The 24,984-nt window shown below is 41.9% G+C and overlaps 1 protein-coding gene across 1 annotated transcript in view; it reads right to left on the bottom strand.

The window, feature by feature from the left end:
- The window catches only part of LOC132398564 (chromatin remodeling regulator CECR2-like), a 122,984-nt gene that overhangs the window by 50,430 nt on the left and 47,570 nt on the right, over positions 1-24,984 (bottom strand). The window contains exon 2 of the mRNA XM_059978195.1: positions 9,504-9,598. Within this exon, the coding sequence (XP_059834178.1) occupies positions 9,504-9,598 (95 nt within the window). The remainder of the gene's footprint in view (positions 1-9,503; positions 9,599-24,984) is intronic.

Genomic DNA, 24,984 nt, shown 5'->3' with positions numbered 1-24,984 from the left:
CGAGGCCACTCACAATAAAGCAAGGAAAAGCTCACCACCTGGCACAGTCCCTCGGTAGTCACCTCAGAGCCAGAGTGGATGACAATTGTCTGCAGACCCAAGGAATTGCTTACAACCAAAGGCTGGGAGCTTGCTGTATTTGATTAGCAGACAAACTAAATCTAAAAGTAAATATGCTGTCATTTTAATTCTGTGGAGCCATGTAAAAGTTAATCACTGTCGGATAATCTTTACACAGACTGAAAATTATTACAAGTATGCAGCCTCATTCTTGTAGATTCGATTTGCCAGTGATTAAGATTTTTTTGCCCTTATTTCACTTTTTCACTTTGTCCAAACAACTTCCCTTAATATCCTTCTGCATTGGCTCTGAAATGCTATTTTTAACTGCTTCGGTTAAGAGCAGTTCTAAAATTTGTTATCTTTTTACATACAAGTGGGTTCAATACAATGCCACGCTTCCATGAAACTCTTCATTTGTCCTCCCTGTTACTTTACTCTCAACTCTTATATCAGACGTCCTCTCTATTTATACCCCTCCCCACACTTAAATCCCCCAAATTATAGATAAGCCTCACCTTATAGACATAATTACCTTATTTGGTATTGTTGACATTCTTCACTTCTTTCCTCAGTGATTATATTGTCCACCCACAAGCAAATCCTGCCTTTCACAATCTCTCAAACTCAATTTTTCTCAAATTACCAGTGTAAATCGACTGTGTCCAACATCTTTCTTTTAAACCCAACATGAGATCAATAATGAGTCTTCAATTTTATTTTATTTCTTTAAATCTCATCTGTTCTTCAATTATTACTCACTTTACATGTCAGAATCAGAATCAGGTTTAGTATCACCCACAAATGTGAAATTTGTTAAATTTAGTAGCAGCAGTACAATGAAATATATGATAAATATAGAAAAGATAAATAATTGAATTACAGTCTGTGTGTATAGACCATTGGACATAGGGACAGAATTAGGCCATTCAGCCCATTTCAGCATGGCTGATCATGGATCCCATTCAACCCAATACACTGGTCCAATCACCATATCCCTCGGTGTCTTGACCAATCAGGAATCTAACAACTTCCGCTTTAAATAGACCAATGGACTTGGCCTCCGCTGCAGCTGGCATATCTTGCTCATGTGCGTCTTCTCATCCACATCTGACATTCAGCCAACAATGGTTGTATCAGTAGCAAAGTTATAGATGGTATTCGAGCTATGCCTAGCCACACAGTCATGGGTATAGAGAGTAGAGCAGTAGGCTAAGAATTCATCCCTGTGGTGGGTCAGTGTTGATTGTCAGCAAGGAGGAGGTGTTATAACCAATGCGCATAGATTATGGTCTTCCAGACGATGGAGTTTAACGCTGAGCTATAGCCAACCAACAGAATCCTGACGCAAGTATTTGTACCGTCGGCCCTCCTTATCCGCGGGGGATTGGTTCTGACAACCCCCGCAGATACCAAAAATCGCCGATGCTCAAGTGCCTTATTTAACCTGATCAGTGCGGTGGTCCTCAGGACCCAGCGGAACACCTGACTTATATTTAACATGCTCAGAGCGGTGGACATTAGGACCCAGTGTAGCTCTGAATCCACTGTGTTTCTGTTCGCGAAAATAATCACAATCGTGATTGAAAAAAAGGAAGTAATAAAGCGATCAGAAAGATGTGAAACGCCATCGGTCATTGGAAAAGCGTTAGGTTACAATGACTGGAACGATTTTAATGGAGAATGTGAAAGGCCCTGCCCCGATGAAAGCTACAATTATTACTAAGCAACGCAGTGGTTTAATTATTGAAATACATATGTTTCTTAAGTGTTTTATATGCATAGAAAGGTAAAATATGTACTATATACTAAAAAAAACATTTGACTAACTGACGCTAAATAATACCGGATGTACCTGTTCCGACTTCAAATCCGACTTAAAGACGGACTCAGGAATGGAACTCATTCATAACCCGGGGACTGCCTGTACTCTTAAGTCATTTCTAAATTACTTATAATACCTAATACAATGTAAATGCTATGTAAATAGTTGTTAAACTATTGTTTAGGGAATAATGACACGAAAAAATAGTCCGTACATGCTCAAGCAACGAGTGCTGGAGAGAGAACTTCCGAGTTTTCCCGATCCCCAGTTGGTTGAATCCGCGGATAAGGAGAGCCAACTGTATTGTCCAGATGATCTAAGGCCGCATGCAGAGCCAATGAGGTTGCATCTGTCTTAGTCCTAACTGTGGCAAAATGTCACCTTTTCTGTGCCCTAATAATATTGCGCTCTTTGGATTAACACAGGCAAGTCACAATTTTAACTATTACTTCAGTCACTGGTTACTTCCTTGTTCAGTTTATACCTCAGATCTTGCTCTCTACCTGATCATAATTATAATTATTTTATGAAGTTTTTCTTCATTGATTTACCTCAGATTAGAGATATCAAATAACTTTTCTTCTTCCAAACATCAAAAGACTCAGTCTTCCCCCACACCTCAGCCCCTCACTGTCCCCCATCCAAATGATTTTGTCTTGTACTGCTTTTAGCTGTGGAGGCAGGTGTTCTAGCAATCTGCTTTTAACTCCACCTCAGTCTTGACAGCTCCAGGCACTTTCACTTCAAGTTTAGCACAGGCTAGATAAAAACTGTTCTTAAAAATTGCTTGGCCTGAAGATTCTGTCTGCATCTTTAGCATCTATATGTTGATGGCGTAGTTAAAATCTGTGCATCGACATGTATTTGAGATAAGCAAGCAGGAAAAACACAGATGCATGACTCCTGAATCACAGGTCCCCAGAGATGTGAGACAAATAAATATTTCTAGAGACACCAAGCAGATTTGTCTTAAACCTACAGGAATGACAAGAGATAGGGAACAATGGAGTGTAAAATGGGAGAGTTGAGATCTATGTCTTGAGAGAAGAGAACAATGACTTGAGAATGAATCAATAACCTGTTCTGGAGGAAGTGAGAAATGTAAATCACCCAAAATAACATCAGCCTGACTGCTCCGCACAACTTCTGTATGGAGCTACTTCACACCAGTATCAAAGCAGATAGCCCTGAAGAAGGGTCTTAGCCTGAAACATTGACTCTTTCTTCATTTCCATAGATGCTGCCCGACCTGCTGAGTTCCTCCAGCATTTTGTGTGAGTCACTGTAGTCCGCTACTCTATTTGGGTTTACCATGACGCACTGTGAACTTATCTTAATTTCTGCAGATTTCTGTCTTCCATGTCTGAAGGCATAATAGGCTTTATAGACATAAAGGTGCCCACTCATCTGGTAACTTAGTTCCATAAATGAAAATTATTCACCGCCTCTTCCAGTGCCCTTTGTGAGGAATGAACTGCGGCTTGTATATTTATTGACAAACAGTGCAGAATATGCTCGTCTGGCCTTTCGAGCCCAGGAACCCCTGATTTAACCCTTCTCTAATCACGGAACGATTTATAATGACCAATTAACCTACCAACTGAAACGTCTTTGGACTGTGGGAGGAAACTGGAGAAAACCCATTCGGTCTCAGGGGGAATGTGCAAGCTCGTTACAGACAGCTCAAGTTTTATGAAAACTCCGCCTGGCATCCAAGTTACTAAACAGACTTGTACATCACTTCACTTTTTCCACCCTCTCTCCGCCTTGACAGACACCGAACACCACGTTGGATTCGGAATCTTACACTACACTTCCCCTTCCCCGTGCTGAGCATGTAAAATAATTGGAGGACCAAACTCTGAGAAGGTATAGGGCGAATGAGGAAACCGATCCATGCTGGAGGTGAAGGTGAAAAAGCAATTGAAAATGACAAAAGCAGATTTAAGGGACTGAAAGCCAACCCTATCAGTACTTGGTACACGGTCGAAGATCTGTTCTAGTTGTTACAGTGTTGTACCATCCCCGATTTCACACTTACATAATCGGCACCAAATGCAGTTACGCCATCAAATCTGCATAGATGGAAAGCAATGTCTGTCGCACCGCAATGCAACAGATATAGTCCCACCTTTCATTCCAGCACACCTTCTATCAGCTTAGCCTCATATCAGGTGTCAACTTCAACATGCTCCTGAACTAAACAATAGAAACAAATCTCTGAAGCTCTTTAGACCCCATGTAAGAATAAAGCAGAGTTAACTGAAGTGTTTCAGGAGTACAGACAGTCCCAGACTTGCTCTCAACACATTTATAATTAACCAGCAGGAAATGCAGTCGTGTGCACACACACACAAAACTTCTTGACAAGTTAAATCTGCAACCTGCTCACGTGAATGTGCTGCTGCCAGCATAGACACAATACTGTTGTAACAAATTCTCCAGCAGATACCATGAACAACAAAGCTCTCCCTTTTAGAACTAGCGTAGGAGAATTAAACAACTCACGGAAAGAGACAGCTTTTAACTCAATTATTATTCTCAGCAAAATTATGGCCTGTTTCCTTACGTGGTATCTGGTTATGACCAGGGCAAGCTCAGAGAAAGGAAATCGGTCTGGCCACCACAAGTAATTAACAGCAACACTTTAATTCCAAGAGTTAATTAAGACCATTCAAATAACAGAAGGCCCAAATCACACAGAATACACAGTACACTGGGAACCCAATATTATTTAAATTCAGTTTTGCAAGTTGCTCAAAGAGTGCTCCAATTTAGCTTTCTGGTATTTCAAGAACATTATGAAGAAAGAATCTGAAAATTTTACTGATTTGTCTTATCAGAACGCATACTAGCACTGTGCACAGTGATCTTATCACCCAGCCCACAGAATACCATTTCTTTACTCATTTCAGGAACGTGGGTTTTACAAGCTCAGCTAACGTAATTGTCCAACCCTAAATGCCTCAAGGAGATGGTGGGGTGCTGCCTTCTTCAACTGCCTTGAGGTGTGGGTGCACCATAAACAAACAGAAGAATATGTAAGTTGGGGTAGACAATGTGGTGAACTACATACACCTGTCTGGACATGCCCCCCACCGCTGACTGCTCCCGTGGCTCCTCCCACAGACCCCGGTATAAAGGCGATTGGAGGCACAGACCCTTCCTCAGTCTTCAGGAGGTTGTGTGGTGGTCACTTGCTGCTTGTGCTTTCTTCCAGCCAATAACAGCCTACCTTAACCCACGTCTCAGAGTTATTGATGGTGCATCAATTTTATTGGCTGGAAGAAAAAACCCCACCCTCCCCCAACCAGTTCTCATCATTCAGTATTAGCTAGTCTGCACACACAAAATGCTGGAGGAGCTCAACAGGTCAGGCAGCATCTAAGGAAGAAAGTAAACAGTTGATGTTTCAGGTCAAGGACTGTTGCCTGACCAGCTGAGACCTACTGGCATTTTGTGTGTGTTGCTTTGGATTTCCAGCATCTGTAGATTTTTTCATGTTTGGAATATCAAGGCTGATCTGAGCCTCAACTCCCCTTCTGCTCCATTTCCCTGCAGCCCCCAATTTTCTGATTGTTTAAACATGTTTCTACCTCTCTTGTAAATGATCTAACCTTTGCAATTCACAGGGTTCCAGAGATTCACCAACTCCTCTGTTAAAAAATTCCCATGCAGCTCAGCTCCAAATGATGGCCAACGAGTCTCAAACAGAGAAAATCTGCAGACACTGGAAATCCAAGCAACACACACAAAAATGCTGGAAGAACTCAGCTTCTGTATTAGAGTACAGCCGATGTTTCGGTACCTAATCTTACAACTATGCACCCGCCCTCTTTTGAAAGTTCCTCTCTATTCAAATCATCGTTACAATTCCTGTCACATCCTCCAAAGATCGAGAGTTTCAATAAGATCATCCTTCATTCTTTCTGTAAAAAGTTGCATAATAAATACACAATTGTAGAGTAGCAGCGTAGCCGGCGTGCTGGGGTGGGGGCTGTCCCATCGATGCTGCTCTGCAGTAATCACTCCAAGGAAGACTAGGCTGACCCAGCACGAGATGAGGAACTGTAGTGTACTTGTTCTTGCAGAAATGTGGCTGGCTCCAGGACAATGTTGTGGCGACTCATTTCCTAGCGTATCCGAACCGACTCACAATTAGATAGCCTACGGGGGTTTGCGAGCACAGAGCTTTGGAGCCTCTTCGCCATGGGGGGCCGGTTGACAGAGGCTTAAAAGTGAGGCTGAAGTTTTCGAATAAAGTTTTTTCCTTCGACTGCAGTTACCGACTCCGTGTCGTAATTTTAGCGCTGCGTGTAGCACACCGCTACAATGTCCCATACACCATCAGTCTACAGGGCATACCACTCAGGGACTTGTAGTACTAATATTATTTTCTGACTGTATGTGCTATCGTAACATTATATGTCGTTGTGTGACTGTATGGTGTTCTGCAACTTGGCACCTTAGGAGGAACTATGTTTTGTCTATCTTCATGTGTATGGTTGATGTGTTTCAAAGTTCAAATTAAATTATTAATGTACATGTATCTCATCAAAGGGTGTCAGGGTGTCAGTTGGGACGAGAGCTGATTTAGCTCATTCTCTGTGATGGTCATCTCCATGGAACTGAGGTTACGGGCATTGCCCCGGCTGCCGTGAACAGCTCTAGCTAATACAATGAACTGAAAAGTGAGGCTTTGGGCCTACTTCAGCTGCTCCAGAGTGTCGAACTGAGGACTCCATTTTGGTTCGAAATACGATCGTTTGCTTCAATTGTTTGCATAATTTTTTATTTCTTTTTTCTCTCTTGTGCTTTTATTTTTATTCCTTTTTTCCGCCCTTTAATTGGGTTCTTTCGGGTTTCTTTTTTTGTGGCTACCTGTGGGCAAGCAAATCTCAAGGTTGCATAGTTTACACATACTTTGATAATAAATGAACACTGAACCATATACAACCCTGGATTCATTTTCTTATGGGCATTCATAGTAAATGACAGAAACCCACAGAATCAATGGAAGATCACACCCCACGGATGAGCAGACAACCAATGGGCAAAAGACAATAAACTATGTAAATTCAAAATAAAAATAAATATTATTATTATTGTTAATAATAATAAATGATCAATAATTATTGAGATCATGAGATGAAGAGTCCTTGAAGGTGAGTCCATAAATTGCAGGAACAGTTCAGTGATGGGGTGATTGAAGTTATTCCCTCTGGTTCAAGAGCTTGATGGATGGGGAGTAAGAACTGTTCTTGAACCTGGTGGTCTATGTACATCCTGTGGTTCCTTCGTAATGGCTCTTACGTGCTGGGAACGGGACAGATCCGCTGAAATGATAGTACAGGGCAATTTAAAGCTGCTGGTGCTCTCCACCTCTGATCTCCTAAAGGAGGAGTAGCTCATGGACCTTTGGTTTTCTCCTCCCAAAATAATTAGCTCCTTGGTCTTGCTGAATGCTGCTCACATAATGCAGCGTGACTGCAATGCTGCTGCAAGTTAGTGCTTCGTAGCCCCTGTGCATACATGCATATGGGAATAGACTCAACGTTCAACTCCAAATCTAAATTCCTTAGTGACTTGTGATAGGACAATCTCTTCATCCCAGGAACCCACGTCATAATTTCATTTTGGTGCTCCAGTGCTAATATACCCTTTCTCAAGAGTAAAACAGTGCATCATAGACCGGGTGCGGCTTTAACAATGCCCGAGTACAGGATTGTTGAGGTACAAATGGAGTGACAGTGAATGAAAGAGCAGTGGACAATTAAACATGCCGAAAACTGCTATTGTTGTTGAGTGTCATCGAGTTGCCATCCCCATGGATAGTGCAGTTGGCCATAGGGTTTTCACGGCAAAGTATGGAAGCAGACCGCCAGACACTGCTGCTGCCCAGGTTGGGACCCGGCCAGATTCGAACACAGTCCAGTGCTGATGCCACTACACCACCAGCCGCTCCAACACACAGATAAAGCAAAAGCTATTGTAAATTTAATCCTCTCTACAGAACAGGTTGTGCACCTTGTGTTGACTTGCAGCTGTGTTCAAGTCCATGGATGGTGCTAACTTTAAAAGCTTTCTCATAATATTCACATTAAAGAGTGTTCACAATTGCCGTAGTAATAATAATTCTTGTCATCATTATTTTTTAATAAGACTGTGCTATACAAAATGCACACCAGCCACAGTCCTGCAGACCTTCACACCATGCTGCCTTCATCTTATGAGAGACAGCACACCACATGATCAAGTTTATCTATACCTGCTCATGCTGTTTCTATGCCTGATGCGAGAACCTACACACTGGATAGAAGCATCCTTCACTGTGCTATCAGAATTTGGAACAGCCTTCCAGATGCTGTGGTTGGAAACATCTGCGACGATGGGGTCCAAGCCTTCAAGAGTCGAGTGCACAAACACCGATCATCGCTGGGAGGGAAGTCACATGCTTCTTCATAAGCTATCATGAAGGGGACCAGGTTGGCAATGCTTGGTTGTTGACAGGTAGGGTTAATACCTGACTTTGATGAGCACGTGAGTTGTGCTCCTGCTGGACTTAGTCCTTAAACTGCTGGAGAACAATGCGGAAAGAATAGGTGCTGTTTTCTCCCGGTAGGGATTAGTTTTTAGTTCCAAGTGCTCCTGCCATGTTTTGTCACCCTGCAAACTTATCCTTCAATCTCTCTGAATTATGGAGGACAGCATGTGTATAAATGTCTCTCTCCAGCAGACCTCATCATGATCATCATGACTCCAGTAATTTCTACTATTTTTTAATGTTTCTTAATTGTACATATGATTTTTTTTGGGATCTATCACTGAGCAGCAGTGAACCATCTGATTGGCCTATCGGAGTTCTCTTTGGGAACCAGTTGACTTGATGAACATTTCTGATCCGGCTATTGTTCATGACTGCACTTAATTAAAAAAAATAAAAAATAAAAAAAAACAAAGATACAAGTGAGATTATAAAATCAGTTCTGATTGAGCACAAGTTAAAAAATATGAGAAGTCAGTATCCTAAATCGCTGCAGGACCCTGAAACATTACACAGAATCACATTCTGTACAGTACAATTTGTTTGATTAAAGCTTCCATTATCAAAATGAGCATGACAAAAACAAAGAAGCGAACAAGTTGGTTGTGAAGAATACAGCACACAGACCGACTATATCTGGAAAATAAAGCACCAAATTTATTTCAAATTTGCAAACCTAGTTTAATCACCCAAGACCAACACACAAATTGCTGGAGGAATATCTGGGAAGATGTTTATTCCTTTCCACTGAAGCTGCTGGACCTGTTCCTCCAGCATGCTACGTGTGTTGCTCTGTATTTCCAGCATCTGTAACATTTCTAGCATTTATTAATTAGTCATGATTATTGGCTGGAGTTTTAAATGAGAGAAGGGTGGAATTTTTCAAAATGTTCTTAAAACATAAGTAATTTCAGCATCACCCAATTTATTCCTTAACCATATCAAGAGTACTGCACTTTGATGCCCCTCCAGACCTTCCCAATCAGTTCCTTTGATAATGAACAAGCATCAGTAACAGCCAAACTCTCAAGTCTACAGCAAAGTCTTTCTTCAAAAAGAAATGTTTGTACATACGTGATATCTCTTCGTTGATAGCAGCCTTGAAGTAAACAAGTAATCAAGTCATCAAGAAAGTCTATGTCATTTATCAGGAGGGCCTCTTCAAGCTCCTAATAAAAGTGGGAGGATAAAAATAGCATTAAGTGTCAATTGTATAAATCAATTAAACAATTTGCCAAATAAAACAGATAATATCAACGATGTATGCATATAACAATCTTTATGATGAATAGAATTCCCACATGCTCTCCCAAGAAAGCATGACAAAACAAAGAGACTGACAGACTGGCTTACTGAAAAAAATAAAGAACCAATTACATGTCAAAAAGCAAACCTTTGATGACACAAACTTTGGGTGTGTTGTGGATAGTGTGGAGGGCTGTCAGAGGTTACAATGGGACATTGATAGGATGCAAAATTGGGCTGAGAAGTGGCAGATGGAGTTCAACCCAGATAAGTGTGAGGTGGTTCATTCTGGTAGGTCAAATATGGCAGAATATAGCATTAATGGTAAGACTCTTAGCAGTGTGGAGGATCAGAGGGATCTTGGGGGTCTGTGTCCATAGGACACTCAAAGCAGCTGTGCAGGTTGACTCTGTGGTTAAGAAGGCATATGGTCCACTGGCCTTCATCAATCGTGGGATTGAGTTTAAGAGCCCTAGAGGTAATGTTGCAGGTATATAGGACCCTGGTCAGACCCCACTTGGAGTATTGTGCTCAATTCTGGTCACCTCACTACAGGAAGGACATAGAAACCATATGAAGGGTGCAGAGAAGATTTACGAGAATGTTGCCTGGATTGGGGAGCATGCCTTATGAGGATAGATTGAATGAACTTGGCCTTTTCTCCCTGGAGCGACGGAGGACAAGAGGTGACATGATAGAAGTGTACAAGATGATGAGAGGCATTGATCGTGTGGATAGTCAGTGGCTTTTTCCCAGGGCTGAGTTGGCTAGCACGAGAGGGCATAGTTTTAAGGTGCTTGGAAGTAGGTTCAGAGGAGATGTCAGGGGTAAGTTTTTTTTAAATCGCAGAGAGTGGTGAGTGTGTGGAATGGGATGCTAGTGGCAGTGGTGGAGGTGGAAATGATAGGGTCTTTTAAGAGACTCCTGGATGGCTACATGGAGCTTAGAAAAATAGAGGGCTAAAGCCTAGGTAGTTCTAAGGTAGGGACACGTTTGGTACAGCTTTGTGGGCCGAAGGACCTGTATTGTGCTGTATATTTTCTGTGTTTCTAAAACTGCAAAACCTGACATGTTGCATAGCAGTTAGCATAATGCTTTATGGCACTAGCGATTGAAAGACCAGGGGTTCATCTCCTGCCACTGTCTGTTAAGGAGTTTCTATGTTCTCTCCATGACATCTGGGTGCTCCAGTTTCCTCCCACAGTGTAAAAAGTGTTCGTAAATTGTGGACACGCTATGCTGGTGCCTGAAGCATGGCAACACTTACAAACAATGACAGAAATATCGTTCCACTGTACATTTTGATATTTTAGTATATGGCACAAATAAACTAATCTTTAATCTGGAGGTGCAATACTTGCACAATCCTCACTGATTTGATTTGATGCAAACAATGCATTTCACTGTATGTTCCAATGCTCATGCTTAATTGGGACGGATGCTGAAGTTTCCAACTGGTGTCAAGTCACGTGCAATTGTGTGGCCGTTGAGCACTGCACCGTGCTTAGAGTAAACTTTTAAATAGCAGCAGCGACAAGCAGACAGTGGAAATCCAAGCAACACACAAAATGCTGAAGAACTGAGCAGGCCAGGCAGCAACTATGGAAGAGAGTGCAGACAGCATTTCAGGGCGAGACCCTTCAAGCAGGACACTCAGCCCGAAATGTTGAATCTACTTCCCCCCCCCCCCCCCATAGATAATACCTTGCCTGCTGAGTTCCTCCAGCATTTTGTGTGGGCCGTTTAAACAGCATCAGTTGCATGCATTTGTTTTCAAAATGCAGTGATTTTTGTCACTGACGGCGAGAAATAAGCAGTAAGACCACCTGTAACCGCGTTGCTCACTATTTTCTAAATGGACAGAAAATTCAAAAATCAGGAGCAGATGGGCTTGGGAGTCCTTGTGCGGGATTCCCTAAAGGCTAACTTGCAGGTTGAGTCTATGATAAAGAAGGTAAACACAATGTTAGCGTTCATTTTGAGAGGACTAGAATGTAACAGCAAGGATGTAACGCTGAGTCTTTACAAGGTGTTGGTTAGTATTGAGAGCAGCTTTGGGCCCTTTATCCAAGAAAGGGTGTGCTGGCATAGCAGGAAGTCCAGAGGATTTGACAAAGGAGAAGGCTGAACAATGGGGTTGAGAGAAATAATAAATCAGCCATGATGAAACGGCGGAGCAGACTCCACGGGTCGAATGGCCTAATTCCGCTCCCATGTCTTATGGTCTCTTCTCTTAAACACAAGTAATCGCAGACACCAGAAAGCCCCCCAGCATTTCGTCCAGCACCTCACCCTTGTCACTTGGGTAGCCAGGAGACATCTGATTTGGAAGCAACTTAGGGCCATTGTTTTCCAAAGCATTCTTCAAATGGTATCACCGAATGAAAATATCTGGCCATTTTCACCTTGCTAGGCCTGGGAGCCCATTAAATGCCTTAAAGCACGTATTTAATGTCTTAAATACCCTGGGGCATCCTGAGATTGTGAAAGACACTATAGAAATGCAAGTCTTTCTTTCAAGATTTTCAGGATCTTGGGCCATTCAAAAGTACTTCACAGCCTATTTAATATTTCTTACAAGAAGTGGCCACTTTACTGCAGACATCAACGCATTCTGGTATCAAGATGTCCTTAATCTGAGCAGCCCAAAATGTACCTTCTTTAAATTCCTCAGTATATCATTTCACAGGACCTGTCCTATGCCCACAATGCAAGAAGTGCCTCTATTTCCATACAACTGTAAGATATAGGAGCAGCAAACAGAAAATGCTGGAGGTATTCAGTAGAGCAGGCAGCATCTATGGAAAAAAATAACAGTCAACGTTCGGACTGAGTCCCTCCAGCATTTTGTGTGTGTTGCTTGGATTTGCAGCATCTGCAGATCTTCTCCTGTTTGAGATACAGGAGCAGAATTATGCCATTCGGCCCATCGAGTCTGCTGCCATTTCATCATGGCTGATCCATTTTTCCTCTTAGCCCCAATCATCCGCTCCCCCCAATATCACTTCATGCCCTGACCAATCAAGAATCTATCAACCTCTTCATTAACTATATATAATGACCAGGCCACCACAGCTGCCTGTGGCAAAGAAGCCCATAGATTCACTCCCTACTCCCTGGCTAAAGAAATTTCACCTCATCTCCGTTCTGTGGATTGGTCGCTCTTCAAATCAGAGAATCTGCCACAAAACTCTGCCTTTGAAATCCCTGATTAGAAAGTAGCTATTTTCACGCATCCCTGGTGTAGACTGCCCAACTCCGATTTCCTTAGAAGTCTGTGAAGATTCAGCAAGACATCTGTAACTTTGACAAACTTCTATAGATGTGCGTTGGAGAGTATAGTGACCAGCTGCATCACAGCCTGGTATGGAAACACTAGTGATCTTGAATGAAAAATTCTGCAAAAATGATGGATACGGACCAGTCCATCATGGCTAAATCCCTCTCCAGCATTGAACACATCTGCATGGAGCGCTGTCACAGCAAAAGAGCCATCATTAGGGACCCCCAACACCCAGGTCACGCTCACTTCTCACTGCTGCCATCAGGAAGGTGGTACAGGAGCCTCAGGACTCACTCCATCAACGCACACAAAATGCTGGTGGAACACAGGCAGCATCTATAAGGAGCTGCACTGTTGACGTTTCGGGCCGAGACCCTTTGTCAGGACTTGTTGTTTGAATTTCCAGCATCTGCAGATTTCCTCGTGTTTGCTCACTCCATCAAGTTCAGGAACAGTCATTACCCCTCAACCATCAGGTTCCTGAACCAGAGTGGATAACTTCATTCAGCTCCTCTTGCCCTATCATGGAACTGTTCCCACAAGCTATGGACTCATCTCATGTTCTCAATATTTCTTGTTCATTTATTGTTATTATTTCTTATTTTATATTCGCACAGTTTGCTGTCTTTTGCTAGTTGCCCACACTGTTGGTGCTTTGATTCTATTATGGTTATTGGATTTATTGAGTATGCCCATATGAAGGCAGCATATTTGGACATAAATGTACCGATAAATTTCCATTCCTTCCACCAGGCCATCAGACGGATCAATTCATGCTGACACAACTGTATTTCAATGTTATATTCTTGTACATATTTATTATAAATCACTATAAATTGCATTTAGACAGAAATGTAACATAAAGATTTTTACTCCTTGGTGTATATGAAATATGTAAATAATAAAGTCAATTCAATTCCGCAAGGTTCCCTGCCTTCAACTCATCATCTACAGGTTGGTACATTTTTCAATTATCTTCAGATTCTCCACACCAATCTCCATCACCCACTAACCATGGTTCACTCAAAACTGGTTTCCAAACCTACATCAAGACTTGCCAACCATCTGTCTTTGTTTCTCAAATTTTAAAATCACATTCAAATCTTTATTGATCTCAAACACAACATTTTCCAAGATACAAAGGTCTACTTATGCACCCATTTCCAGGTTTGCAATCCACCATATCAGCATATTTTATAATTTAACCATGTAACTGCTAATTATAGTAACTTGTGTAATCTGAAGTAGTTGCAACTGATATACTTGTTATTTTAGTGTGTGTTTTACACCATTTCTCCATCATTAAAGACCACCATCACCCAGGACATGCCCTGCTCTAATTCTTAGTATCAGGGAAGAGATACAGAAGCCTGAAGGTATATACTCAGCGCTTCATGAACAGATTCTTACTCTTTGCCATCTGATTACTGAATGAGCATTGAACCCATGAACACTGCCTCACTATTTTTGTACTGCTTATTTAATATTTATATACTTATTGTAATTCAGTTTTTTTTACTTCTATGATTATGCATTACAATGTACTGCTGACACAAAATCAACAAATTTTACGACATTTCATGACAGAGCCGACCAGGTTGACTCTGTGGTTAAGAAGGCATACAGTGTATTGGCATTCATTAATCGTGGAATTGAAGTTCGGAGCCGAGAGGTAATGGTGCAGCTATACAGGACCCTGGTCAGACCCCACTTGGAGTACTGTGTTCGGTTCTGGTCGCCTCACTACAGGAAGGATGTGGAAGCCATAGACAGGGTGCAGAGGAGATTTACAAGGATGTTGCCTGGATTGGGGAGCATGCCTTATGAGAATAGGTTGAGTGAACTCAGCCTTTTCTGCTTGGAGCAATGAAGGATGAGAGGTGACCTGATAGAGGTGCATAAGATGTTGAGAGGCATTGATTGTGTGGATAGTCAGAGGCTTTTTCCCAGGGCTGAAATGGTTGCCACAAGTTTAAGGTGCTGGGAAGTAGGTACAGGAGATATCAGGGGCAGATAGCGGTGAGTGCGTGGAATGGGCTGTTGGCAACAGCGGTGGAGGCGGATACGATAGGGTCTTTTAAGAGACTTTCGGATAGGTACATGGAGCTTAGAAAAATAGGCTATGAGTAAGCCTAATAATTTCTGTGGTAGGGACATGTTTAGCACAACTTTTGTGGGCCAAAGGGCCTGTATTGCGCTGTAGGTTTTCTATGATATTAAATCTTTCTGGTTCCTAGCTTTTGGTCTTTATTTATTAGGGAAAGCCTGTCATTCTGAACTACACTAAGGTAAGTGATTCTTTATCTCACCTCTGATGTGCCTTTATTGAAGGCCAATACTCATAACCTTCCACCACAATGAAAATTAAATCATTTTTAAATTCAAGAAAACTGAATTTAAATTGGGAAATTCTTACAATTTCTCTCAATTTACCACTGGGATTTGGGAGAAGGAAGGTTGGTCTCTATACTTTTCTAGTGACACAATTCGCACAGTTTACAGGCCACTGACCCGAGAGCTAGTAGTATGACTAATGTTGCATTTTGTATTGTTATCCCTCTGCATCCATTTAACTTCAGGCGATTGCTCCCACTTTCTTTTCAGCAGTCAGTTCTGGAATAAGTGGCTGATACTCTGAAGGGGCTCGGCCTGAAACATCGACTGCACTCTTTTCCATAGATACTGCCTGGCCTGCTGAGTTCCTCCAGCATTTTGTGTGTGTGTTGTTTAGAAAAGGACTACCGAGAACAGGTTAGCACTTGTAGTGAAACACCAGTTCTGAGCCATGCCTACTGCTTTTTTGCGAACTTCCTTTGAGAACTGTTCGGGTACAACAGCTTGTTATTTAAACACATTCCACTGCTCAGTTTTTCCACAGAATCTCAATTGTCCTCCATTTATATGATTCCGCTTCCTATTGAAATCACTCTGCAATTTAACTGCTTTCTTCTTTGCACATACTTTACAGTCATTTTAATTTTGTTTTCCAATTTCCTCCAGTTCTGCTGTACTTTGACTTCTGAAATGCTAACTTGTTCCACTGCTCTATAGATCCAGCCTCTTTTGCACATTGCTGTTAAATAGAGACATTCCTCCCAGTTGCATAAAACAATCATATCCTATTACAGTGATAGCTCTAGACCCTCCATGTATTCAACGAGCTCACCCACTCAAACAAGTCCAAACCACTTCTAAAACGAGTATATTAAGATGTTTGCATTCAATCAAATGCAAAGGCCCGTCTCTTTATTGTCTTTCTAATTGGCTACTAGTTCAGAAGTTACTGCACTTGTACCACTTAATGATGCATAGTCATGTAGGTCTGCTTTTTTTAACCCCCCCCCCCCAAGAATTTGGGCTCTATTAACAAGGTCTGCAATTATTTATACCCTTAAGTACCCTTGTATGGAGTGGCTTGGTAGCCCACTTCAGGATGTTATGGTGGGTGTGGAGCTGCGCAGGCCAGACTAATGAAATACAACATTTTAATGACTATCCAGTGGTTTCATGGTCACCATCAAAATAACTTCATTTAAAATACGATATTATTCTTTTCAAATCGCACCATCTTCCCTCCCACTCTCTATCATCAATACTTCACCACATCTCTCCACCTTTTTATACTGGGCATCTCCCCTCTTATTTTAGAAGGATCTGAACATGAAAAGTTGATTATCCACTTCCCTCCAGAGTTCCTCCAGCACCTTGTGTACTGCTGCAGTGCAGCATCTGTCATCTCGAGTATCCACACCTCAAAATATCTTGCCAAATTCTGGCCTCTTGACAATCTTCAAAATTAACCATTTCTATGCTGGCTGATGCACCTTCAATGAAAAGGCCATACATTTTTGAATTCCCAACTCGAAACTTCCACCTTGTTTCCTGTTTGACGCTCAGCCTCCAAATTTTGTTTGGTAATTATTCTGTGAAGCAACTGAGGACATTTTGCTTCAAAGAAGCATTACTCAGACAGTTGCTATCGTCAATGGCCACTTATTTTTTCCAAATCCATCCATAACTATGCGCGGCAAGGCTACAAAATAAAAGCTTTGTTCTTATTTTAAAGCTTAAAAAAATAACTGAAGATGCTTGAAATCTAAAAAAAAATGCTGGGAAAAAACTCAGCAGGCCATGCAGTATCTGCAGGAAAAAAAGTCTTTATGACCTGAAACATCTTCCTACAGATGTTGCCTCATCTACTAAGAAACTATATTTAAATGAAATATAGAACAAACTAGAGCAGTCCAACAGTACTACAAAATTGTGTACTTGTCCCTAATAAGTTATTGACAGAGGAATTCATCCAGTGTACACAAGAACCAAATCAGCACAGACAACTAGTGCAGATCGTGTACTGCCTTCATACCAATATCAAAGATTGCACCCTCCAAATCTTCATTTTCATTGTAACTTTCAAAATGTTTGTCGATACCTTCAATTTCTTCTTACTCTTCTAACTCAAAGAAGTGAAATTGTTTCATTGTCACTTCCAGCCGTTTCAAGCATCTCCAAACCTGAACGCTTGTAACTGCAGTGAGCAGAACAGTTCTGAATTGTCTTAACTGCTTACTTCTTGCCAACTATCAGAGACATAAATCACTGCTCTTTGAACAGAAACCCATGCAATTGATACTACTTGAAAACTGGTTGCTCGAAGCACGGTGTAGTGTCTAACGGCCATGCAAGTGTGAGCGAAGGACGCTAATTAGAACTTGTTTGGCAACAGCGTCCTGCCACAATTAAGCAGCATAGTGTCCCAAATTAACGAAGTGATTCCTGGCAGTCTTCACGATTAGTTTTTGTTCCAAGTAAGTGACTGCTCCTGTTAACTATGGCCCAATTAACTGGAATCCGCTGTAGTAATAATAATAAATACTGAGAATCTGAACTCTCAACAGGTTTTTTGAAAGTGAGGGCATAGGTTGGGGAAACAGTTCAGTGCTGTGGTGGGTGAAGTTACCACTCTGGTTCAGGAACCTGGGGGCTGAAGGTTAATAACGGTTCCTGGTTTCACCATCACCATATTGCTTTTTAATCTATTTGCTGCTGTTCCTCAACACCTACCACACAACTGAGCAAGGAAAGAAAAAAAACAACTTTGTTAGAGATCAGTAAGGGTGTCCAAGATTATGGGATAGGTGCAGGAAAATGGGCTTGAGAGGGAAAAATGAATCAGAGATGATCGAGTTGTGGAGCAGGCTCGATGGGCCAAATGCCTAATTCTGCTCCTATGTCCAATAGTCTTAAAGGCCTTTCACCAAAACGATGAGTCGAACAGAGACCTGAAATTAACTACTTTTCTATCTGCCTGTTTTGCTGTCAAAGATGCATTACTAAATACTGACATGAAGGGTGTGAGTGATTATGCAATCAATCATGTGTTTAATTGTAATAAATTTAGACCAATCTGTAGAAATTAGTTTTCACTTTGACACCAAAGAGTCTTCGTTGATCAGTGTCAAAAAAGCCAAATTAAATCCTTGTGATTCAATATTGTAAAACAATAAAACATGAAAACTTCCCGGTGGGGGGGGGGGGGGGAAATACTTTTTGTATGGCAATTGTACATGTAACAATTGTAATATGACATGGAAATATCTATGACTTCTACTGGTGATAAAGTCACAGGTTGTGCTAATACTACTGCAGTGTTAACCTACATTCATAATTGAAGGAAATGCTAAATTTCAGTTAGAGGTTAGTGAAAGTAAAGATGTAACATTTTCCCCCATCCAAGTTCACGGAGTCCGTGGACCCTAGGTAAGAAGACCTGCTCTAACAAAATAATAAAACACCTCTTCCTGTCACCAAAGTAACATTTGTTTAAGACAAGGAAGATGGTTATTGCTCAACAGTTCTGAGCACCCCAGAATTACACAAATCTGCTAAAACCTGAAATTCAGAACCGGCAGGTTCAGCTGCATTGAGTCACACTCGAAAAGGCGAATGGATTTCTACTGAGAGTTCACAACTTGGAATGTAGTACTTAGAGGAATGAAACATTTTCAGATCTTTGCTGCTGTAGAAATTTGACAACCAATACAATGACAACTTTTTTGGCATCCCAAATGTCTTTTTGGAAGCTACTTCCGATCAGTTGATAACATCACTTCTAATTTAAGTTCACTTCTAAGTACCCGAGTCACAGAGTATACTGACATTCCTGTGCTGCATATTTGTATACAATATATGGTGGCAAAGCATTTCACAGAAACAGAAAGCCATGCTGGGGACAAGGTGGTCTGCCGGCTGAAATTACAGTTGAGGTATTGATGTTTTGTAATTTCCAGTAAGATGGCAGTGTACTCGGACACAGCAGCTTCTACAGGGCCAACCAAAGGTATTATTGACCATCTTAAATATATTCCTTTTGATTGCAAGTTCCCTGCTGGCCATTAAGAACTTGGACTGCAGGTCTACCCATCGGCGAGTTGGTCGTTAGCGGAGAAACTGAAGGAACTGGCCTCGGTGTGGATTGTGTATCAGAATCAGGTTTATTATCACTGGCATGTGACATGAAATTTGTTAACTTAGCAGCAGCAGTTCAATGCAGTACATAATCTAGCAGAGTGAGAGAGAAAAAATAAAACATAATAATAAATAGACAAGTAAATCAATTACATATATTGAATAGAGTTAAAAGAACATGCAAAAACAGAAAAATTGTATATTTTAAAAAAAAGTGAGGTAGTGTCCAAGGGTTCAACATCCATTTAGGAATTGGGAATTTAGGAAGGGCCAGAGGAGAAGAAGCTGTTCTTGAATTGCTGAGTGTATGCTTTCAGGTTTCTATACCTCCTACCTGATGGTAGGAAAGGTTGGTCGCATCTGGAATTTCTCCAGTTGGTGGACGATTTCCCTCCATGCATCTCTGACTTAGTGGGGAACCATGTACGAGGCAAGTTACAGCAGTGGTTTGCCATTGCCTTCTGCCGGGTGAGTTTCTAAAGAGATCATCAGCTCGTAACCCAGCACAGATGGAAAGCATGCAGGGGAACTGGCTGGATTTGAACTTGGGACCTTTCTTCCTGAGGTCCGGCACTGATGCCACTATGCCACCAGCCGAGAAAAGGGCATACCCTGGGTGCTGGGCGTCCTTAACAATGGATGCTGCCTTTCTGAGACACGGCTCCTTAAAGATGTCCCAGGTACCCAAGATGGAGCCGACTAAATTTACAACCCTCTGCAGCTTCTTTCAGTCCTGTGCAGTAGCCCCTCCATACCAGACAGTGATGCAGTCTGTCAGAATGCTTTCCACAGTACACCTATAGAAGTTTTTGAGTGTATTTGTTGACATGCCAAAACTCTTCAGACTCTTAATGAAGCATAGCTGCTGTCTTGCCTTCTTTACAACTACATCGATATGTTGGAACCAGGTTAGATCCTCAGCGATCTTGATACCCAGGAACTTGAAACTGCTCACTCTCTCCACTTCTGATCCCTCTATGAGAATTGGTATGTGTTCCTTCGCCTTACCCTTCCTGAAGTCCACAATCAGCTCTTCCGCCTTACTGACGTTGACTGCCAGGTTGTTGCTGTGGCACCACTCCACTAGCTGGCCAATCTCCCTCCTGTACACAAAGGCAGTTGCACTCTAATTGTGAGTGATTGTCTTAGTTGCTTTTCTTGTGATTGGAAGACCTGGTTGGACATCCTTAATGCAGAATGCTGCAAGTTGAATTCACTGTTTTATTTGGTGGACAGCGAGGAAGCTGTGACACAGCGTCAATACTGGAGTCAGTCCTGCCCGCTCGTGTTTGCTCAGCAGAAGACAAGATGTATTGTGCTTGACGGCAGACTGCTGCAACATTCATGGACTCAGGGACTTAGACGATTTTTTTGTATGTGTGTGACCATATTGTCCTGCTGCCTTACATGTGTTCTGTGTGCCTTGTGCTGTGAATGACTGTTGTATGCTGTGTTTGTATCTTGGAGTGGAGTAACACCCTTTCATTTCGCTGTACTCATGGGCATTCCTGCACGGTTGAATGACAATTCAACTTGAACTTGGATATTACAGGGTCATTTTTAGGAATAAAAATCACTGGAAACACCCAGTCACTCACCCAACATCCATGGAACGAGCAACAGATGTAAACAAACAAACTCGGCTCACAAGCAACTGCAAAATATCACCAATGATATAAAACTTAATGCCTCGACCTCCTGCAATAATTCAGCCCAAGACTCATGTCTGAAACATCTGGATAACAAAGATAACTACACACCCATAGTTGTCTTTATTTATTGACTGTAGTTCTGCCTTCAATGCCATAATTCCAAACAATCTCATTTCCACTGAGGTTGGGTGAAATTAGAACTAGAGGTCATAGGTTAAAGATGAAAGGTGAAATATTTAAGGGGCACCTCTTCACTCAGAGTGTGGAATGAGCTGATGGTCGATGTATGTTCAATTTCAACATTTAAGAGAAATTCGGATAAGAACCTGGATGGTCCAGGTGCAGGTTAATGGAACTAGGAAACATAACTCTTTGGCATGCACTAGATGGGCTGAAGGGCCAGATTCTGTGCTGTAGTGTTCTATGACTACGAAGTATCAGCTAATGTTATGAACTACACAGTGGTCCATCCCGTTAGTGACCACCTTCCTCATCCGCGGAAGTGCCTGTTGTTCCAATACTGATTTTGATAGTCACCCTGGAAACGACTCCCATTCCAGTTTTGTAAGTCACCCTCAATTCCAAGGGTCCGTTAAAGAAGCAGCAACAACTTATCTTGACTCTTCAGCTTTAGGATAGTCCTCATAGGTGTCACCAGAGCGCTTAGGTTACAAACGGCCAAATGACAGGAAAACAGCAATAAATGTTTGAGGATCAAATCCTCCAGTTTCAAGTTCTTGACTGGTGATATAACTATCATAAAGAGTGATAACAAAATCTCTTCTGCACTGATCTTCAATAAGGAACACCTCAAAGCTGCGTGCTCAGCCCCTACTCTGCCCTCTACACACACATGACTGCGTGGCTAAGCACAGCTTCGATGCCATCTTTGAATTCACAGATGATGTGCCTGTTGGACAAATCACAGGTGGTGATCGAGTCACTTTACCAGACCGAGATAGGACACCTCGTTGGGTGCTACCGCAACAGCCTCTCATTGAATTTCAGTGAGCTGATTGAAGGAGGAGGATAAACATGTACCAGTCTACAACTGAGATGAGAGTGGAGGGGTGGGGAAGAAATAAGTGGTGGAGAGAATCAGCAGATTTAAATTCCTGGATATTAACGTATCAAATGACGCATCTTGGGACCAGCACATAGATGCAATCCTAAGGAAAGCACACCTGTATCCTTAATTCCTTTTTGTTAAAGAGGTTCGGAATATCACAGAAGACTAATACAAACTGCTACAGAAATTACTCTCACTGGTGCATCATGGTCTGGTTTTGCAATGCCAATGCACAGGAAAATAAGCAGCTGTAGGGTAGTGGGCTCTGCGCAAGACATGGTCAGCATCCCCCACCACCAATGGTAGCATCCCCATGAGGTGCTGCTTCAAAGAGTCAACCTCCAACCAGGCTATGCCATCTTCTCACAGCAATCATCAGGCTGGAGGTTCAGAAGCCTGCAGTCCCATTCAAGTTCATTCAACCATTCAGTTCCTGAACCAAACACAACACTAATCACCACTTCAACCTATGATAACTTTGCACTAAGAATTAAGTTTTCTGTTCTAATTCTTTTTTGTTCTAATTGTGTATAATTCATGCCTAATTTATTCCCCCCTGGTCCCTGAATGCTTGATGTTGCTGCAAGTAGTTTTTCCATCACACTTGTACGTACATGTAGTTCTGCTGTACATGACAATAATCAATATTGGAGAACCAAAGAGCGTGTTGGGCGGGGGGGGGGGGGGTGTTTGAGGTGAATTCCGATTTTTAAAATACAATTTTACAAAACCACTTTCCCTACAGAGTCCAGAGGCTTCAAGTGTGGATAAGCCACAGCTAGGAGAGAATTTTGCTGACCTAATCTCACCATTTTCTCTGTGTCGCTTTGCAAAGGTGTACACAGTGAAGATTGAATATTTAATTTAGAAGCACACATCTGCATTTACCTGTCTTACTTTTGCGTCTTGATTCCTCTGTTCTCTTTTGTGAGTTCTTAGTTCTTAGCTGTTTTCTTTACTATTTTCCCATTGGTTTCCATCAGCAACATTTTACTTTTCTATCATATTACTCTCCACAGCATTCAGCTGTTAATTTTCCTCATATTTGTCCCAACATAGTACGTTCCTGGAAATCACCACACAGCTGCGTGATTCCATGCTCCTTCCAAAACTTTTTCCATCTAAATTTGACTCGTGGAGCAAAATTGGGCCTCCTGGCCGTGAATCAAGGGGTAGACACTTGAACAATTGAGGGAGGGAGAAGCTACTAGATATCTCCATCCTCAACATGGCAAAGCCGAGCAACAAGAGGCTGAAGCATTCATAACCAAGTTTACACTCAAGTACCAAATAGATGATCCATCTTGACTTCCTGCCAGGGTTCCTACAGCACAGAGGCCAGTTACCAACCAATTTCATTCAGTCCATGTGGTATCAGGACACAGCTGATAGCACAGCAAAAGTTATAGGGCCAAACAATATCTTTGCTGTAATACTGAAGATCCACCCTTTAATGCTGGCTGTTCCTCTAACTGTGGTTTCCAGTACAGTTACACAACTCACATCGATCTGACATTGTGAAAAATTGCCTGGGTATGTCCTGTTCATAAAAAGCATGACAAATACAGGACTGAAGGTGTTATCTTTGATTGCACGCAGTATACAGAATAAGGTAGATGATTTATAGTATAGTTTAGAAATTAGGAGGTATGATATTGTGGTCATCACTGAGTTGTGGGTTGAAAGAGTAGGGAGGCTTAGCAACCAAGGATACATACACATTGAATCAGAAAGACAGGCAGGTGGGACAAAGAGGTGGGGTGGCTCAGTTGGTAAAAAAAAAGATACCCAAGAGCAAGAATGTATAGAATTCCCACAAGATGATTTTTAGAGCATCTTGTAACTGAGTCTTCTAGAATAAAGGCAATTCTGAATCAAGTGTTGTGTAATGAACCTGATTTGATTAGGGAGCTTAGGGTAAAGGAACCTTTAGGAGATACTGATCATAATAGCAGTCATAGTGTCCACTCTCATGCATGGATGCGAGACATGGACACTCACCAAGACCATGTGCAAGTCATTAGACGGTTGCTATACATGAATGCTCCGGATGGCTCTTGACGTGAGTTGGCAACAGCACATGATGAATGTCCAGCTCTATGATGACCTACTGATGCTCAGTACTAAAATCGAGGCAAGAAGACTGCAACTAGTGGGGCACTATCTACACCACCCTGAGCTACCTGCCAGCCCGGTTATCGCGTGGGAGGATGAACCCTGGGCGCCCTCCCAAGACTATGGTCAACAAGGTCCTAGAAGATAGCAGTGCAGCTAATGTCGATGACCTGAACACAATGATGAGGGAGAGGGAGGAGTGGAGAGTCCATCACTGTGCCCAATGCCGGCCCCCTAGGCCTGAGTCGACGAAAAGTAGTAGATCATAATATGATAGAATTCACCCTGCAGTTTGAGAGGGATAAAGTCAGATGTATCAGTGGAGTAAAGAGAACTACAGAGGCGTGAGAGAGGAGCTGGCCAATATTGAATGGAAGGGATACTAGTGGGGATGACAGCCGAACAGCAATGGCTGGAGTTTTCAGGAAAAATTTGGAAGGCGCAGAATAGATTCATTCCAAATATGAGTTACTCTAAAGGGAGGATGAGGTAACTGTGGCTGGCAAGGTAATTCAAAGCACAAAAGCAAAAGAGAGGGCATATGATATCTCAAAAAATATTAGAAAGCTAGAAGATTGGGAAGATCTTAAAAACCAACAGAAGGCAACAAAAAAAGCAATAAGAAGAGGGAAGATGAGATGCAATGGTAAGCTAGCCAATATAATCAGATAGGATACCAATAATTTCTTTCAGATGTATAAAGAGTAAAAGAGAGGCAAAAGA

This window comes from Hypanus sabinus, chromosome 8 (genome assembly GCF_030144855.1).
Source record: "Hypanus sabinus isolate sHypSab1 chromosome 8, sHypSab1.hap1, whole genome shotgun sequence".
Lineage (NCBI taxonomy): Eukaryota > Metazoa > Chordata > Chondrichthyes > Myliobatiformes > Dasyatidae > Hypanus > Hypanus sabinus.
Note: the sequence above shows the minus strand (reverse complement) of the source record. Positions and strands in the feature narration are given on the sequence as shown.